Source organism: Gigantopelta aegis, chromosome 14, assembly GCF_016097555.1.
Source record: "Gigantopelta aegis isolate Gae_Host chromosome 14, Gae_host_genome, whole genome shotgun sequence".
In the NCBI taxonomy this organism is placed as follows: domain Eukaryota; kingdom Metazoa; phylum Mollusca; class Gastropoda; order Neomphalida; family Peltospiridae; genus Gigantopelta; species Gigantopelta aegis.
The window spans coordinates 31,243,690-31,264,226 of NC_054712.1; the positions used below are offsets into that span (position 1 = coordinate 31,243,690).

The 20,537-nt window shown below is 40.2% G+C and overlaps 1 protein-coding gene across 1 annotated transcript in view; it reads right to left on the reverse strand.

Annotated features, from left to right (window-relative positions):
* The window catches only part of LOC121388103 (protein disulfide-isomerase TMX3-like), a 122,795-nt gene that overhangs the window by 78,682 nt on the left and 23,576 nt on the right, over positions 1-20,537 (reverse strand). Inside the window, exon 9 of the mRNA XM_041519322.1 lies at positions 18,171-18,342. Within this exon, the coding sequence (XP_041375256.1) occupies positions 18,171-18,342 (172 nt within the window). The remainder of the gene's footprint in view (positions 1-18,170; positions 18,343-20,537) is intronic.

Genomic DNA, 20,537 nt, shown 5'->3' on the forward strand with positions numbered 1-20,537 from the left:
GTTTCCTCTCTCTATATCTGTGTGGTCCTTAACCATATGTCCGACACCATATAACTGTAATTAAAATGTGTTGAAAAAAAAATAAAAAATTGTTTTATTTAACGACCCCACTAGAGCACATTGATTTTTTTATCTTATCATCGGCTATTGGACGTCAAAGATATGGTCATTCTGACACTGTTTTTTAGTGGAAACCCGCTGTCGCCATATAGGCTTCTCTTTTACGACAGGCAGCAAGGGATCTTTTATTTGCGCTTCCCACGGGCAGGATAGCACAAACCATGGCCTTTGTTGAACCAGTTATGGATCACTGGTCGGTGCAAGTGGTTTACACCTACCCATTGAGCCTTGCGAAGCACTCACTCAGGGTTTGGAGTCGGTATCTGGATTAAAAATCCCATCCCTCGACTGGGATCCGAACCCAGTACCTACCAGCCTGTAGACCGATAGCCTAACCACGACGCCACCGAGGCCGGTTAAAATGTGTTGAGTGCGTCGTTAAATAAAACATTTCCTTCCTTCCTTCACATAGAAAATGTTAAAAGTGCAACCACATGTATTGTACAGAGATGGACTTCCAATGAATGGCACCGGTTTGAAAATGGCACTTTGTAGCGCCAGTATACATTCTTTCTCAAATGGGGCGAGGCATAGCCCAGTGATACGGCGCTCGCTGGATGTGCGATCGGATTGGGATCGACCCGTTAGTGGGCCCATTGGGCTATTTCTCGCTCCAGCCAGTGCACCACGACTGGTACATCAAAGGCCGTGGTATGTGCTATCCTGTCTATGGGATGGTGCATATAAAACATGGTTCATACAGGCAAGGACCCATAAAATTCAAGCACTTTTCAAGGACCTACCTTATGTTTTCAAGGACCACAAATACAAACCTTAACCAGCCTTTTCGAACAATGTTTTTTAATAGAAACTGTATGTTTATATAGACAGTACTTTTCTAGTTGGCAAGAATTTAAAGTTTTCTGTGTTTTTCGCTGTTTTCGTGCAATTTGAGTGCGCTCTCGCCCATGGTGCCAATGTTAATATCCTTGCGACAACAGGAACACACAGCCTTTGACACGTCCTTACTCTCTCTGATCCACGCATATTTTCGACACCACGTTTTGTTAAAAAGACACTTTCCACTAGGCATGTTTAAATTTGAACATGTGCTTGCAAAAAGTTCAAAATCTAAGTGATTCTGTGTCGTCTCGCCTGACTATTGTTTGCAGTTCTCAAAACGAGGCTATTATGCTCGTCAATAATCAGTAAATCTCGGCTGGTGGCATTCGGAACATAGCATTTGTCCCGGAATGGGCTGAGTACATTCGGGTCGCAGAACGTTGCGAGTGCTGGAATGAAAGTGCGAACACGGAAGTAAAAATGCTAAATTTATTTCAAGATTGTTCCGTAATTTCTGGTTAAAATGACGCGCTAGTCGCACTGACATGAAATTCAAGCACTTTTGCAGGACTTTTCAAGCACTTTTCATTTCAAACTCCTAAATTCAAGCACTTTTCAAGACCGTGCGAACCATGTAAAAGATCCCTTGCTGCCAATCGAAAAGAGTAGCCCATGAAGTGGCGACAGTGGGTTTCCTCCTTCAATATCTGTGTTGTCCTTAACCATATGTCTGACGCCATATAACCATAAATAAAATGTGTTGAGTATGTCCTTTAAATAAAACATTTCTTTCTTTTCTTTCTTTCTCAAACAGAATACAAGTACAGTGAAACCTCTCAAAACCGGACCCTCTGTAAACCGGAATTCCTTCAAAACCGGACCCTCTGTAAACCGGAATTCCTTCAAAACCAGACCCTCTGTAAACCAGAATTCCTTCAAAACCAGACCCTCTGTAAACTAGAATTCCTTCAAAACCAGACCCTCTGTAAACCGGAATTCCCTCAAAACCGGACCCTCTGTAAACCGGAATTCCCTCAAAACCGGACCCTCTGTAAACCGGAATTCCCTCAAAACCGGACCCTCTGTAAAGCGGAATTCCTTCAAAACCAGAATTCCTTCAAAACCGGACCCTCTGTAAACCGGAATTCCTTCAAAACCGGACCCTCTGTAAACCGGAATTCCTTCAAAACCAGACTTTTTACTTGGTCCAGAGGCTGTTCGGTTTAGACGAGTTTCACTGTATCTTGTACCATACAGTTTTTATGACATTCTAGTCATGGAATAATGGTTGGAATAAGAAAAAACAATGGCTCCATCAATGGTAATACCTTCCAACCCACCACATTAAAAGTTTTTATTTGAAAATTAAAAAGTTTGTTTTGTTTAACGGCACCATTAGAGCACCATTTATCATTAATCATCAACTTCTGGTTGTCAATCATTTCATAATTCTAATATATAATCTCAGAAGAAATTAACCTACTACATTTTTTCCATTACAAGGTTTCTGAAAGATAAAATTACGTACCCTAAAATCTGGGAAATTAATGGAGACATTTTTTAAATTTTTAGACAGATAATGGTTAGAGAACTGCTTTTAAAAATGTATCAAAGGTCATGAAATGCAGTGTCCACTTTTCGAAGATTTCAAACCCATAACCACCTAGTTAGGATACTTACAATCTGTTATTTTTATTATTATTAATACAAGTACATACCCTCAAATTATGTTCTGGTATCTTTTATATGCAACTCCTACAGATAAGACAGCACATACCGTGGCCTTTGATACATCAATCAGAGAATGGGTCCACTGAGTTAAAAGTTGGTGTTGTTTAATGACACCACTAGAGCACATTGATTGATTCATCATCAGCTATTCGATGTCAAACAATTGGTAAGTTTTATATATAATCTAGGAAAGGAAACCTGCTACATTTTTCAGTTAGTAGCAAGGGATCTTTAATATACACCATCCCACAGACAGGATAGCACATACCAGTTGTATTGCACTGGCTGGAAGTAGAAATAGCCCAATGGGCCCACCAACAGGCATCAATCCTAAATGAATTGCTCATCAGGTCAGTGCTTTACCACTGACCTATGCATAGGCGTCGGAAACCGGGGGGGGGCACTCCCAAAACAACAACACGCACATATACACGTTCCTGAGCACACTCTAAATTGCCTTATAACATGTTATTGGATTTTCAAATATGAACTTGCATTTAATAAGTGTTGTTTGCATTTGTTGATTCATAAACTAGTCTGGCAGTCAAACCCCATTTTTGGGCTGAAACTTGGGTCATAGTAGCATATGTTTATGCTTATATCAATGTGCATTAAATTATCAGATTTTCAGATAATTTTTTATTTATGTTTTGTTTTGACTTTTAAATTTCAATGTTTAGGGTTTTGTACTTGTGTTGATCCAGTTGTTGGTTCATAAAGTATACTGACTATACATCAGAAAGCCAATTCACCATAAAGATTGTAGTTTTTATAAAGCATTGCCTAAATTGCTCTAATAACAATTCCACACACACAGTGCAAACATGAGATGAAATGACATGTGAGACACACTCAGAAAGAAAAAAAAAGAAAGAAAAAAAAGAGCAGACAAATTTTTATCTTATCAGATTTAGCTGAATTTACCTGTCTGAGTCCTTATCACGTTATTTTTTTTCTTTCATATCTATATCATGCATGGAAATACAATACTCCCATGTTTCAATATGTGCCGAAAACCTATTTGAAAAAGACTAACCAGTAACCTCTGGGGTTAAATCAAAGAAAAATAGAGGACTTGACTGTGTGCGAGCAAAGAAATATCTCAAGACGATCACCTCACAATATGAGTGAACATTTTAACAAGCTCTCCACCAACCACCGAAAAACCAACTGAAATCAAGTAAAGAAAACAATAACAAAACACTACACTGTAAACTCTTCACAGCTGCGGTGATATTTTTACCTAGAATAATATTGAACTTGTGTCAAATAATATCTTGCCTAAATAGAAAATATTTACTGAAAAAATACACAAATATCATAGGATATAATAATAACTAAAAGATAAGCAGTCGTTGAAATTTGTTCAAAATGAACTGTGGCCATTATAGATTTTGTTTCTTCTAACCTTGAACTCACACACTGCTAATACTTAGTTAAAAACCAGAACGTATTATGTTAGTTAGCAAGCTAATTACAAAGAAGAGAATTTAAAATATAACACAGCACAAGTACAATGAAACCCCTTGAAACCGGACACCCTTGAAACCAAGTAAAATGTCTGGTTAGGAGAGGTATCTGGTTTAGAGAGGTTTATTTCTAACCTTATTTTTTAAAAAGGACTGTGAAGAATGTCTGGTTTTGGGGGAATTCCGGTTTACCGAGGGTCCGGTTTTGAGAGGTTTCTGGTTTAGAGAGGTTTATTTCTATACTTATTTTTTAAAAAGGACTGTGAAGAATGTCTGGTTTTGGGGGAATTCCAGTTTACAGAGGGTCCGGTTTTGAGAGGTTTCTGGTTTAGAGAGGTTTATTTCTATACTTATTTTTTTTAAAAGGACTGTGAAGAATGTCTGGTTTTGGGGGAATTCCGGTTTACAGAGGGTCCAGTTTTGAGAGGTTTCACTGTATATGATAAATATGAGAAAAACAGGAATTGAGATTTAACACAAAATGACCAGTCTCTGATGCAAGGTATTTTATCCTCGTCTGCTCACACACTTACAAGTTAATCATCAAACTAATTATAATTAAAGGTATTTTAAAAACATTATGGTATTTGTATATTATGAATTATAAATCAGAGTAAAGGAGGAGTTGAAATTTATTTAAATGTTCAGTACAGGTACATACAAGTATAGTGACTTTTTTTTTATTTATATAATCTTCCCTTTGGATCCATTTATGTTACATGTTTATAATGTAATCTGGCAACTAAATTCCCATAAATAAAAATATGCTGTCATAACAAAAATACATGTGACTTTGATATATATTAATGTAGATAACATCTAATTCCACTAAAAACACACAGTCTCATAATTTGTTGGGTGTTTTTTTTTTTTTTTTATTATAATCAAAGTATACTCCTCAGTTAAATACTAGTATTTTGCTCCTAACTTGTTACTTTAGGCGCACAGTGCACCTAGCTCAGAATGTTGACTTTGAACCCTGACTGAGATGCCAACATTTACACTTTCACCCTCTGCTTCTGATAAGAATGTTCATTTTAGTGATAGTAAGCCAAGTCACAGGAATAGGCCACCGAGGAAGAAGCACTCGCCAGAGGCGACTCAGCGGGAATGACTGCCAGGAGCAACTCAGGGGGAAATGACTCTGTACCAACAGGGGTGGTTCAGGGAGGATCCAAAGTCGGCAGCTCCTCTGCCAAAGGCTGTCCCTTTCATGTTGCCACCACTCTCAAGGAGAGTGGCAGCGTTGTCAATGGTGGTCCAACAACCTCAACAAGGGAATCTCACAATCATATCGCTATGGAGGATCAACCACCTAGACCTGACCAGAAACCTGAAGCCTGAGCCTTCATTGGATATAGAGACATTAATAAAGTTACTCGGTCTTGGCTTTTGTAAAAATCACCTCACTAAAAGTGCATACAGGCAATTTTTGGCATCTTTCAATCAAGACAACTCTTCCAGCATGCCAGCCAAGGACACAACCTTTGACTTCACTAAAGAGTTCTGTTCAAGACATAAATTTCAAGTAGATGCCCTCTTCTCGAATATATCAGGTTACTTTTCATTGTTTGTTTGTTTATAGTTATTTTCGTGCTTATATCCACTTAAGGTTCAAGCACACTATCCTGGGCATACACAGCAGCTATTTGGGTCGTCTGTCTAGGACAGTGGGTTAGTGGCTAGGTGTTACTGGTTAGTAAGAGAAAAGTCAGTGTAGGTAGTACCAAACCAAATAACTTCCGGCTGGGTCAAAGTTCGAGGTGCACCCAACTTTGGATAGAGAAGTTACCGTATTTGACCGGGAATAAGCCCATGCCTGTGAATAAGCCCACTCCCATTTTTAGCAGATCTAAAGAATTAGGCCCATATCCTTGAATAAGCCCATACCCAAATATGTAGTATGTTTGCTATCAAAATTCACTGAAAGTTCAAAAGATCGTTGGGTGACAAACTGGTCCCAAGATAACAAGTATTAAAATGATTTAAAACAATGTTGTAGTTTGTGTTGTTTTAATTTTTTTATAGCTTAATAAATACGATTATATTACCAATAAAGTGCATACTTTTAGTACTATGTACCATCCCCCCACCCCACCCAGGCACAAACACACTAGTCATATGCAGTCAACAATTTCACTGTCGGCTATTGTACTTTGATCAACAAAGCGACCATTTCGTGAAACCTAAAGTATGTCTGTTTCACTTGTGTCTTTGATGAAAGCCGACCTTCCTGGCTTACAGTAAAAATAGCTACAACAAAAACCTTTCTGATTGGTTGATTTGTAATACTACTCGTGACGTCCCATGAACTGACTGTTGTGAGGTATGGAAGAGGGCGTGAAGACTGCCTTGATTGACAACCAACTCATGATTGGTTGAATGGTGTGGTAAGCATTTTAATTAATTGACTGTTGTTTTTGTTGTGAATTCTCAGTTGAGGCGCACTGACTCATTAATGAATAAAATAAAAGAAATAAGTGTTTAACACAAACGATGCAGCCACATCTGTGTTTTTATAATATCATTAGATTTATTTAGTACTAATCACACATCAAACGAATTGAGAGAAAATATTATGCATCAAACAAAATGAATAGAAAAGGTTAGTAATATTGATAAACAAGCTCGCTTGGGGTAATTACTGAGAAATGCTATATAGTGGGTCTTAAAAATACACATAGTTTCTGTTTTCACCAATATAAACTGAACATGCCTTTCGTACGCTAACGGTATACTGTAAAAGATAAGTTAGATGTTGTTGGCTGGTTTAGACGTAATGGCCGAAATCTGTCCGCGGCTGAAAGAGAATATGGCATTTCAAGAAAACAGGTTCGACTGGGACAAAGATTACGAGAAATTGCTGATGTTTTCGAAAGGCAAAGATAGCGAACGAAAGAATATTGGTAGTGGAGCGGAAGCAATGAACACCGAAATGGATCAAGCCGTCTTCGAATGGTTCAAGGATGAGCGGGCAGAAGGTAGATGCGTGTCAAACTACTTTCTGCAAAGCAAGACCAGAGAAGTTGCCAGTCAGATTAGAGTACAGAAGTTCCAGGCATCAAACGGGTGGCTACGTAGGTGGAAGCAGCGATATTCGGTGGGAATCAGACGGGGGATAAACGACGCACAGAAAATCCCGAGTGATTACAAGGAGAAAATTTCAGGTTTTCATTCAGCAATCCGGGCTTTAAGACAGAAATGGGACTACACCGATTACAACATAGCGAATATGGACCAGACAATGGTTAGATTTGACACTGTACCGAAATACACAAATGAGGTCAAAGGAGCAAAGACTGTGCGAATCTCTCACACCGGCGGTGCTAAAAAGGGGTGTACAGTAGCTTTGACGGCGAGTGCTAATGGGGACAAACGGAAAGCTTTGATCATCTTCAAGGAGAAAAATGGTGTTATCGGCCCACGAGTGCTACCCACGTTGAAAGTGCCAGACAATGTATTGATTACTGCTACGGAGAACGGTTGGATGACAACAGCGAAAGTACACCATTTCATCCGACATGTCTGGGGACCAAACGACGACGACACTCGGCGACTTCTCATATTGGACGCATACAAGCCACACACGTGCCAGTCATCGACAGATCGTTTTGACGAGTACGAGACCGACATAGTAACAGTACCAGGAGGTATGTAAAAAATGTTTTTTTAATTTGATATTTTGTAATTTGATATTCAAATTTGTTTATTTATTTATTTATTCACAGCGGTTTTTACCTAGTCATCTACTATTAAATATGTTATGAAATGTAATCAAATTAACTAGCAATTATTTGGTCAGTCTCATTATTTTGATGATACATTAATTGCGTGAAGCAATAAACAAATGGTTTACAGTATTCAATATTTATTTTTCAGGCTGCACGGGACTTGTCCAGCCAATGGATACTCACGTGAACAAGGTGTTCAAAGAGAGAATAAAGCAACAGTGGTGCGAGTGGTTCAAGTTGGCAAAGCGGAACTGCAGAGGAAATTATGTACAACCGACAAGACAGAACATTATAGACTGGATAAGTGTAGCGTGGGAAGCTGTTGAGGAGGGAACCATCCGGGGGGCTTTTAAGTCCTGTGGGATTTCGCTACCATTGGATGGAAGCAGAAACTATCTGCTAAGTTCTCGCTTGGTCGACGATGTTGGACTGGATAAGTGTCGCGTGGGAAGCTGTTGAGGAGGGAACCATCCGGGGGGCTTTTAAGTCCTGTGGGATTTCGCTACCATTGGATGGAAGCAGAAACTATCTGCTAAGTTCTCGCTTGGTCAACGATGTTGGACTGGAAATCGAGGAAGTGCCACCACATGAAGAGATCGAATCTGGAGTTCATTTCGACGATGAGGATGACGACACTGATGACATCGAGTTTGTTGGGTGGGACCAGGATGAACTTGACATCTGATTATGTACTTTCACTTTGTGTGCTGGATTATGTGTGTTCATACGTTGTAAAATAAATTAAAAAACGATATTCTTTGGATGTTGAAATTAAATTTATTACCGCTTTTGTTGTTTTATTTATTGATAATTTCCAGGTTCTTTTACTCATTAGTGAACATTGGAAATTTTTTAACAAAACTGGCCCCATATCTGGAAATAAGCCCACCCTCAACAAAGCTACAAATGAGTTGTCTTGGCCCCCTGGGCTTATTCCCGGTCAAATACGGTAATATCCCAAGTCCTGTGATTGGTTATAAATGTGTGTTGGTCGTAAAAATAATTTGTTTCATCTGGGCAAAATGTGTGCAATTTTATTTCATCTATACCACTGTGTCAAGTAGCCTTGTGTATGGGGTATCTTTGAAAAAAGTACTAATTTGTTTTGCTGAAGTAGGGTAGTCATAGACGCTACCCCGTTATCTCTGAAATGAGCAGCTTTATCCCCAATTTTTTTCTGATTCACTTTAAGGGTGAGAGGTGGTAGTACATGTATTTATATCTGTAGTGTTTATGTCAATTGATACACTGCAGGTAGGAGTTTCAGCCATATATGTTACTATTGTCGTCTATGGGATTTGATTTGGTGGTATACTCCCTATGGTGTCCTTACACCTACCCACTGAGTTGTTAAACTCGCTCTGAATGGAAGCCGGTACTGGGAGGCGAACCCAGTAACTACCAGCCTTAAGTCCCGTGGCTTAACCACTATACACCGCAAACCCAATAACTACCAGCATTCAGTCTGGTGGCTTAACCACAATACACCACAAACCCAGTAACTACCAGCCTCAAGTCCGGTGGCTTAACCATTATACACCACAAACCCAGTAACTACCAGCCTTAAGTCTGGTGGCTTAACCACTATACACCACAAACCCAGTAACTACCAGCCTTAAGTCTGGTGGCTTAACCACAATACACCGCAAACCCAGTAACTACCATCCTTAAGTCCGGTGGCTTAACCACAATACACCACAAACCCAGTGACTACCATCCTTAAGTCCGGTGGCTTAACCACAATACACCGCAAACCCAGTACCTACCATCCTTAAGTCCGGTGGCTTAACCACTATACACTGCCAAGGTCAATTCATCTTTAGAACTATCAGAATACTATTCATTTGTTAGCAACTGACTGCTCCAAATTAACTGATGGTGAAACACTGCATTAGAGATGTTTGTGAAATATAAAATGACAACAACTGATTGACGTGCATGGCTTTTTCTATACAAAACAGGTGTTACAATGAAATAGATATACCATGCTTCTTAAAGGAATGCTAAAGCAAGGCTTTTGGACTGGTGTGTATATTCAACGATACGTAATGCACATTATTGCTCAATATCAACAAGTATAATCGTATAGTTAATTAATAAAACGGTTAAATGAGACGGCTATGATATATAACGGGCGCAGCCATTTTGTACCATCCCAGTGAATACGCCCTCTGGCGAGCTGGTGGTTACGTAATACCTAATGTGTCACGTCAGGAATTAGTCTTCGAACTGAAGAAACAAAGCATACCTGATTTTTGCGGATGCATCGCAATGTTCTGTAATAATATCTAACCTAGTAACACAGCAACGTGTATATGTGGTTTATTTTTCAATATGAAATAAACCACCTTTGTCAAAGTGTTGAAATAACTGTTAACCCATGTACTGAAATAATAGTCGAAGTGTTTTCTTGCTTAATTGGTCTTTTCTTTCTGTGTCCTGTACCTGTGGTTCTTGATTGGCAGGTGTCTATTTAGACGTTCCCTAGACACTGTGTCTAGACACACTAAAAAGAAGTGCCTCTTTTATTAAGATCATAGGGTATTGTGTGATAACCTCAAATCGTAATGGACTTTACCAGCTTGATTACTGTAAGTAATTTTGTAAAACCCTTGATTAAGTAGACTTTCCCATCTAAAATCACAAAACCCACCAATTACGTAGTCCCAGAGAAAAGAAAATTATCACTTGGTTATCGTGAGTGGCAGTTTTTGCTTGAACGTATCCTACCAATAGGCCTAATAATGTGCATTTTTTCTTTGGATTTTTAATAAGAAAACTACTATAACTCCATTTCGTTCTATTGATGCAAATTGAAATATATTTAGTTAAATAGTTTATTATACTATCAAGTCATTTATGTTGTTTTACAAGTCAGGTTGATGAAAGCGAAGCGCCTTGTCATAAATTAGAGCATTTGTTTACACTGTGCATACAGCAGATGGACGGAGTTGACGTCACTTCGCCCCAAGCCATACCATTGGAAGTCACAGAAACTAAACAAAATGGCTGCCCCCAGTTAGCAAGAATAATCATGGTTTTTTTATTAACTCTAAAATTACGCGTTTTTCATTTGTTAAAGTGTCAGTATGTGTTGGTGGTCCGGGTATGCATCTTTCCAACACATACATCTCTTGTTTGAGTTTACTCTACCTTTAAGTCCGGTGACTTAACCACTATACACCGCAAACCCAGTGACTACCAGCCTTAACTCCAGTATCTCAACCACAATACACTGCCAAGGTAAATTATTCTTTAGAAATATCAGAATACTATTCATTTGTTAATAACGGACTGCTCCATATTCACTGATGCTGAAGCACTACATCAGAAAAATATAAAATAACAGCAACTGATTGATGTGCATGGCTTTTTCTATACAAAACAGGCGTTACAATGAAATATCATCACTTCTCTAAACAGGAAACAATAAATCATGTTGGTCAGTACCACTTGAAATGACTTCACTTGAAGGTTTTTTCATGTTTCTATACCACAAAGGTTTCGAGCATGTCTATCCCGAGTCCTGTCTCTGGATGCCAGTGGCCCACAATGGCAAAATGCTCAACTGCTCCAGTTAACTCAGTTGTAAGCAATTTTAAAAGGATTCTTGACTACTCAGGCTATAGAGAGTTTTTTCGTTCATCACATCACGTAGTGTTTTCCCTAGCTGGTTTTAGCATGGTGCAGCACCATGCCTCAATAGTCTAGCAGCATCTTGTCTAGGACATATCTACACCTTTTGCTAGAACCTGCTTATTAAAATCATCATTTATTTATTCAGCAATTGATTTATGGAATAATTTAAGCCCAACAATTAAAAAGTGTGAAACAATATCGTCTTTCAAAAAAGCAGTAACACCAATGGTAAATAAAGTTCCATATTATTTTTCCTGTGGAAAAAGAATAGAAAATATATTGCATACTAGATTACGACATGGATGTAGCCCTTTGAACGCCGATTTGTACAGATGTGGACTTACCACAGACCCTTCATGTAACTGTGGATACAGATTAGAAAACAATATCCATTTTTTCCTACAATGTAAACAATATGAACAACAGAGACGGATTCTATGTAATTCCTTACAGCTTTTTCAAACAATAGATTTATAATTACTGTTATATGGTAGAAGCACATTAAGCGAATAATGCCAATAATAAAGAAATATTTACTTATGTTCAAATATATATTAAAAAAACCTCATAAGGATTATTTGTAAATGTGATAGCGAATTTAACTGCACGTGATGTACTATTTGTGTAATCTTTTGTATCATATTTGTTTTTCTTTCCTTCACATTCTTTTGTATACAATACATTTCCTTCCACTGGTTATCATTGAATGTATACATGTAGTTTATATTTACAGCTATGTAATATAGGTCGCCAAGTATATTGTATGAATATAGAAGAGGGCCTCGTAAGTTGTCAAACTTGTGCCCAATTCTTTTGTTCTTTGTACAATAAAATATGTTTATAATCAATCTTGCCTTAACCTGTGCCATGCTGCACTGACATTAAAAAGCCTTTTTCAATAATTAATTCTAAAATTGCCTTGATGAAACACTAAAAAAAATTTTTATTATTAATTAACAGAATATCTCTGTTATATATTTTGCCATTCATTTATTAAAGCAACAACATTAATTACATTTATGTTTATTTCCATTTTTTTTTTTGTTGTCTTTACTGCAAAACAAAGTGCCCTAAAAATGGTGAAAATGCCCCCAAAGTGTTTTGTCTACCATGCCTTGCCAAACTTCTAGGGAAAACACTACATCAGGCATGTTTGATCAAATAAAATATTCTTCGAAACAGTTAAAAACCCATTAACAAGACTAATATTATTACCAAGATTAATATAGTCTATGGAATAAAATAAAACTATACTTGAAAGGAAACTGTATTTCATGTAAGTGTTCATTTTTAAAAATATTAATTATAATTAAAATCAAAACACTAATTAATTCAGGTAGATTATTATATAACAAATATATTCTGTAATGAAATATTGTTAATTCAGGAATATCTATAACAAAACAAAATTAATATAAGTAATAATTGTCTGTGGTACAGACAGCAATCTCGCCCTGTGCCACATAACCTACACAGACTGAGGACATATTTAGAAAAATACACTCATCCACCCACCATCCCCCCCCCCCACACCCCAAAAAAACAAGAAGCAGAAATTATAAAACATTTATGTATGTATCTTGACACAAGCCCTCCGACTCATGTTATCTCCAAAACTGTACATAGAAAATCTCAATACCATTTAAAAGGGATATATCCTAGTTTTTAAGCACTAAGACATATTTTTGACTATTAGAGCCGTTTTTCATAACTGAAATCATATTTTACTTAGATTTTATTGTTTAGATTATCCATTTCCGTACATTCAAAGTGTTTTTGGTCATTCTGGTGTTTTTAATATCACAAAATGCATTTCTCATATTTTTAAAAACGCATGTGCGTCTGAGAAATAACAGTTATGGAGTCGAGTTTTGGTCTATATTTAGAGGGTATTTCACCGTTTCAAAGTGACAGACTCACGTTTCACTAAATTGTAACTTTATCCAAATGTGTTACAGGTTTGTAGATTAACTAAACTTTGTGTGGATTTCCGTGGGCTGAAACTAGGGTCTGTCCCTTTAAGACCAGAAGTCATACATAATGGGCAAGTATAGCTTGTACCAGTCTAAAACCGTCTGTCACGTGTCACTTCACACCAGGGTCTGTCCCTTTAAGCCCAGAGGTCATACATAATGGGCAAGTATAGCTTGTACCAGTCTAAAACCGTCTGTCACGTGTCACTTCACACCAGGGTCTGTCCCTTTAAGCCCAGAGGTCATACATAATGGGCAAGTATAGCTTGTACCAGTCTAAAACCGTCTGTCACGTGTCACTTCACACCAGGGTCTGTCCCTTTAAGCCCAGAGGTCATACATAATGGGCAAGTATAGCGTGTACCAGTCTAAAACCGTCTGTCACGTGTCACTTCACACCAGGGTCTGTCCCTTTAAGCCCAGAGGTCACACATAATTGGCAAGTATAGCTTGTACCAGTCTAAAACCGTCTGTCACGTGTCACTTCACACCAGGGTCTGTCCCTTTAAGCCCAGAGGTCACACATAATGGGCAAGTATAGCTTGTACCAGTCTAAAACCGTCTGTCACGTGTCACTTCACACCAGGGTCTGTCCCTTTAAGCCCAGAGGTCATACATAATGGGCAAGTATAGCTTGTACCAGTCTAAAACCGTCTGTCACGTGTCACTTCACACCAGGGTCTGTCCCTTTAAGCCCAGAGGTCATACATAATGGGCAAGTATAGCTTGTACCAGTCTAAAACCGTCTGTCACGTGTCACTTCACACCAGGGTCTGTCCCTTTAAGCCCAGAGGTCATACATAATGGGCAAGTATAGCTTGTACCAGTCTAAAACCGTCTGTCACGTGTCACTTCACACCAGGGTCTGTCCCTTTAAGCCCAGAGGTCATACATAATGGGCAAGTATAGCTTGTACCAGTCTAAAACCGTCTGTCACGTGTCACTTCACACCAGGGTCTGTCCCTTTAAGACCAGAGGTCATACATAATGGGCAAGTATAGCTTGTACCAGTCTAAAACCGTCTGTCACGTGTCACTTCACACCAGGGTCTGTCCCTTTAAGCCCAGAAGTCATACATAATGGGCAAGTATAGCTTGTACCAGTCTAAAACCGTCTGTCACGTGTCACTTCACACCAGGGTCTGTCCCTTTAAGACCAGAGGTCATACATAATGGGCAAGTATAGCTTGTACCAGTCTAAAACCGTCTGTCACGTGTCACTTCACACCAGGGTCTGTCCCTTTAAGACCAGAGGTCATACATAATGGGCAAGTATAGCTTGTACCAGTCTAAAACCGTCTGTCACGTGTCACTTCACACCAGGGTCTGTCCCTTTAAGCCCAGAGGTCATACATAATGGGCAAGTATAGCTTGTACCAGTCTAAAACCGTCTGTCACGTGTCACTTCACACCAGAGTCTGTCCCTTTAAGCCCAGAGGTCATACATAATGGGCAAGTATAGCGTGTAACAGTCTAAAACTGTCTGTCACGTGTCACTTCACACCAGGGTCTGTCCCTTTAAGCCCAGAAGTCATACATAATAGGCAAGTATAGCTTGTACCAGTCTAAAACCGTCTGTCACGTGTCACTTCACACCAGGGTCTGTCCCTTTAAGCCCAGAGGTCATACATAATGGGCAAGTATAGCGTGTACCAGTCTAAAACCGTCTGTCACGTGTCACTTCACACCAGGGTCTGTCCCTTTAAGCCCAGAGGTCATACATAATGGGCAAGTATAGCTTGTACCAGTCTAAAACCGTCTGTCACGTGTCACTTCACACCAGGGTCTGTCCCTTTAAGCCCAGAGGTCATACATAATGGGCAAGTATAGCTTGTACCAGTCTAAAACCGTCTGTCACGTGTCACTTCACACCAGGGTCTGTCCCTTTAAGCCCAGAGGTCATACATAATGGGCAAGTATAGCGTGTACCAGTCTAAAACCGTCTGTCACGTGTCACTTCACACCAGGGTCTGTCCCTTTAAGCCCAGAGGTCACACATAATTGGCAAGTATAGCTTGTACCAGTCTAAAACCGTCTGTCACGTGTCACTTCACACCAGGGTCTGTCCCTTTAAGCCCAGAGGTCACACATAATGGGCAAGTATAGCTTGTACCAGTCTAAAACCGTCTGTCACGTGTCACTTCACACCAGGGTCTGTCCCTTTAAGCCCAGAGGTCATACATAATGGGCAAGTATAGCTTGTACCAGTCTAAAACCGTCTGTCACGTGTCACTTCACACCAGGGTCTGTCCCTTTAAGCCCAGAGGTCATACATAATGGGCAAGTATAGCTTGTACCAGTCTAAAACCGTCTGTCACGTGTCACTTCACACCAGGGTCTGTCCCTTTAAGCCCAGAGGTCATACATAATGGGCAAGTATAGCTTGTACCAGTCTAAAACCGTCTGTCACGTGTCACTTCACACCAGGGTCTGTCCCTTTAAGCCCAGAGGTCATACATAATGGGCAAGTATAGCTTGTACCAGTCTAAAACCGTCTGTCACGTGTCACTTCACACCAGGGTCTGTCCCTTTAAGACCAGAGGTCATACATAATGGGCAAGTATAGCTTGTACCAGTCTAAAACCGTCTGTCACGTGTCACTTCACACCAGGGTCTGTCCCTTTAAGCCCAGAAGTCATACATAATGGGCAAGTATAGCTTGTACCAGTCTAAAACCGTCTGTCACGTGTCACTTCACACCAGGGTCTGTCCCTTTAAGACCAGAGGTCATACATAATGGGCAAGTATAGCTTGTACCAGTCTAAAACCGTCTGTCACGTGTCACTTCACACCAGGGTCTGTCCCTTTAAGACCAGAGGTCATACATAATGGGCAAGTATAGCTTGTACCAGTCTAAAACCGTCTGTCACGTGTCACTTCACACCAGGGTCTGTCCCTTTAAGCCCAGAGGTCATACATAATGGGCAAGTATAGCTTGTACCAGTCTAAAACCGTCTGTCACGTGTCACTTCACACCAGAGTCTGTCCCTTTAAGCCCAGAGGTCATACATAATGGGCAAGTATAGCGTGTAACAGTCTAAAACTGTCTGTCACGTGTCACTTCACACCAGGGTCTGTCCCTTTAAGCCCAGAAGTCATACATAATAGGCAAGTATAGCTTGTACCAGTCTAAAACCGTCTGTCACGTGTCACTTCACACCAGGGTCTGTTCCTTTAAGCCCAGAGGTCATACATAATGGGCAAGTATAGCGTGTACCAGTCTAAAACCGTCTGTCACGTGTCACTTCACACCAGGGTCTGTCCCTTTAAGCCCAGAGGTCATACATAATGGGCAAGTATAGCTTGTACCAGTCTAAAACCGTCTGTCACGTGTCACTTCACACCAGGGTCTGTCCCTTTAAGCCCAGAGGTCATACATAATGGGCAAGTATAGCTTGTACCAGTCTAAAACCGTCTGTCACGTGTCACTTCACACCAGGGTCTGTCCCTTTAAGCCCAGAGGTCATACATAATGGGCAAGTATAGCTTGTACCAGTCTAAAACCGTCTGTCACGTGTCACTTCACACCAGAGTCTGTCCCTTTAAGCCCAGAGGTCATACATAATGGGCAAGTATAGCTTGTACCAGTCTAAAACCGTCTGTCACGTGTCACTTCACACCAGGGTCTGTCCCTTTAAGCCCAGAGGTCATACATAATGGGCAAGTATAGCTTGTACCAGTCTAAAACCGTCTGTCACGTGTCACTTCACACCAGGGTCTGTCCCTTTAAGCCCAGAGGTCATACATAATGGGCAAGTATAGCTTGTACCAGTCTAAAACCGTCTGTCACGTGTCACTTCACACCAGGGTCTGTCCCTTTAAGCCCAGAAGTCATACATAATGGGCAAGTATAGCATGTACCAGTCTAAAACCGTCTGTCACGTGTCACTTCACACCAGGGTCTGTCCCTTTAAGCCCAGAGGTCATACATAATGGGCAAGTATAGCGTGTACCAGTCTAAAACCGTCTGTCACGTGTCACTTCACACCAGGGTCTGTCCCTTTAAGCCCAGAGGTCATACATAATGGGCAAGTATAGCATGTACCAGTCTAAAACCGTCTGTCACGTGTCACTTCACACCAGAACTTCTTGCTGAAGAAACCACTTACCTTTGAAGTTATATCAAAAGCAAACAAAAAAACATACCCATCAAACAAAATATAAAAGTACAAAAAGTTTTAAAACTATCCACATGTATTTCCAATTTCTCTTATGGCCCTTGAAAGTGATGGTGACAAACAGCAGTGTTGCAACAAAAACTCATTGTGTGTACATGTATTTACATGTTATTATTTGTATTAAGTTGCAGGGCACAATATTTCAGTCACAAATGCACTGGTCGCCGTGCGGTTGGGGGTAACCGTACGGCGTCATACGTGACATTGGGAAAGAATCGTAGGGTTCTCCCAAAAATCTTTGCCATGGTCACATTAGATATGGTGTGTTTACGGGGACCCTACGCGCTGACATATTTTTTCGGGCCATCAATCTTACGGGCATCGTAGGGGCATCGTGTGGCCTCCCTGCCAGGAGCAGGAAGGAAGAAACAAACTGAAGCCTTTCTAGGGTTAAAAATTCAGGATAGTCCCTATTAAAATGATTAACAGGTATAAACAATTTAAGTGCCACACTCTCAAATACCCACCCCCTAAAAAACAAAAAACAAAACAAATCGTGGAACTGCTCCGATTTACAACTGTTCTGATTTAAAACTGTGTTACTAACCTTTGTCCATCATCCTTGTTGTTTGCGTTTTCATCCACTGCAACAATGACCAAGTATTTCCCAGAGTCAGCCATCTCGTTTATTCCCCCTCCAGAAACTTTAGGAAACACCGTGAACTTCTGCTGTTTAACCCATGATTCCAGAGAACTCTTCCTCGGGACACCGTCTGAATCTGGAAGACAGAAAATTATGGCACTATTTATTTAAAGTGAGAGACCCTAGCAAGGTTTCTGCCAGAAGGTACGAAGGGTAAAATTAGGTAACCTAAAGTCCAGGGCCCTGTTCCACGAAGTGATCTTAGCACTAAGATTATCTTAAGTACATGATTACTGTATGTGTTTAAGGTGATTTTGGTGCTAAGATCGCTTCGTGGAACGGGGCCCAGGGGCCTAATTCACAAAGCTCTCTTAGGATCTGCTAGACAACAAAGCATCCTCTTTGCAAGTTTTTTAGCATTGCACTGTGAGATTGCAAACTTGTGAATTAGGTCCCTGGAAATTAATAAAAATACAATTTACAATTTTTAGAAATATTATTAGAAAGGGAACTGTTGTTTAAAATTTGTCAACGTACATGAAATGCAGTGTCCCATTTCAAAAGATTTTAAACCCATAACCACTTAATAGAAGCACATATGGTCTGTTTTGTTTTTTATTAAGTAACCTAAAATTATTTTCTGGCAGAATGCCTGCATAGTTTTTCTTACACACCCATTGGTGAGAACACCATGTGTTATTTTTGGTGACACATGGTTATTAACACATGTACGTGTGTTATCAATTTCAAGACATATGACTGGCTGCTCCTAGGTGATGACAGGTCACCAATGCCATACAACCAATGAAAAACTACATGATGGAAATCGATTAGACTGTGACGTATAGTTAACCTGACAATCATGTGTCTGTGATGCGTAAGTCAACTACAAGTGCAACAAAAACACCCAGTTAACATATGGTTAATAGGTGTATTGCAGTGCAGTGACATCGTGGCAGCAAGGGCACATAACTCATGCGGATTAGAAGCCGATGGTGGTGGAAGACCCTCATCCTGATAGGAACACAGGATTGTGGAATGAATCCAAGTAGATACCGTGATCTTTGTAATGTCTTTAAGGTGACTGGTTGCACAAGATAAAAAAGTCGCTTGCAATGCTAACGAAAGGACCGAGTTCTCTCTATGTAGTCTTTCAGGGCTTGCACAGGACACCATGATAAGTCCTCAGTATCTGCAGGACCCACAATGGATGAGACCGTGGCACATGATCTGGTAACTCATTCTTGGTGACAAAGTTCATCAGCAATCCCAAGGAAACTGAACTCTTATTCCTCTTGAAGTGCACCATGTCAACATCAAGTACATGGATCTCGAACACACATGCTGCCGTGGCAAAGCCCAGAAGGAACACCATCTTCCTCGTTAATACCTCTAAAGTAGCTGATGTCATAGGCTCATATGGTATTCTGGACAAGGCCCTCAAAACAAAATTCAGGTCCCCTTTCGGTGGCCGGAAATATTTAACCTCGTCTTTATGCTTGCCCTTAATCATAGCATGGATCTACGGGATAGATGACAGCTTGGTTCCTGTGGCTGTATCACAGACTGGTAGACCCCTTGAGTTTCAAAGATGTACAGAGATACAGCAAAAAGTCAGCTAACTTCTCCACTCAACTAGTTTGAGGTTTCACTTTCTGATGTACAAACCATCAATGGAAGCAAAGACATCTAATATTGTAAGTTGCAGCCGTTGATGACCGATGGGCTTTCAGGATCGCTTCTGGTCTTCAAAAAACCCACCTTTCTTCTTTAAAACACTCGGAGATAAGGTCCACATGTACAGTTGAAACAAGTATGGTTGAGGATGGTATAAACTCGATGTGGGATGAAATAGCATATGATCCCAATCTGGTAGAGCCAGAGGATTTGGATCTGCGAGCCAGATAATGTTGGGAAACCACACTCTGATTGGCCACATCGGAGCAATGAGCAGGAGCCAACAGTGAGACTGCTGGAATCTCTGCAGAACCTTGGGAACCAGGATTGGACGAGGAAACGCATAAGCGTCCATGTTTTCCAACTGAGGGCCAATGCGTCTATATCGAAAGCTTACGGATCTGGCACCAGTGACATGTAAACCCAAAGCGAGTCGCAAACAGGTCGATGTTGGATGTCCAAAGTCTGTTGCACACCCACCAGAATGCCTCGGGATGAATCATCCATTCTGTTGCTTGAGGTGCAGACAGATGAGATGTGTCGGCCTGCATAGTAAGTAGGTAAGTTGAAGCAGGCTGCTGGAATGCGTTCTGCCTTGCCAATTGATGTATGCTGCTACCGTAATACTGTCTGTGGCGACCATGAGGCTGGCTC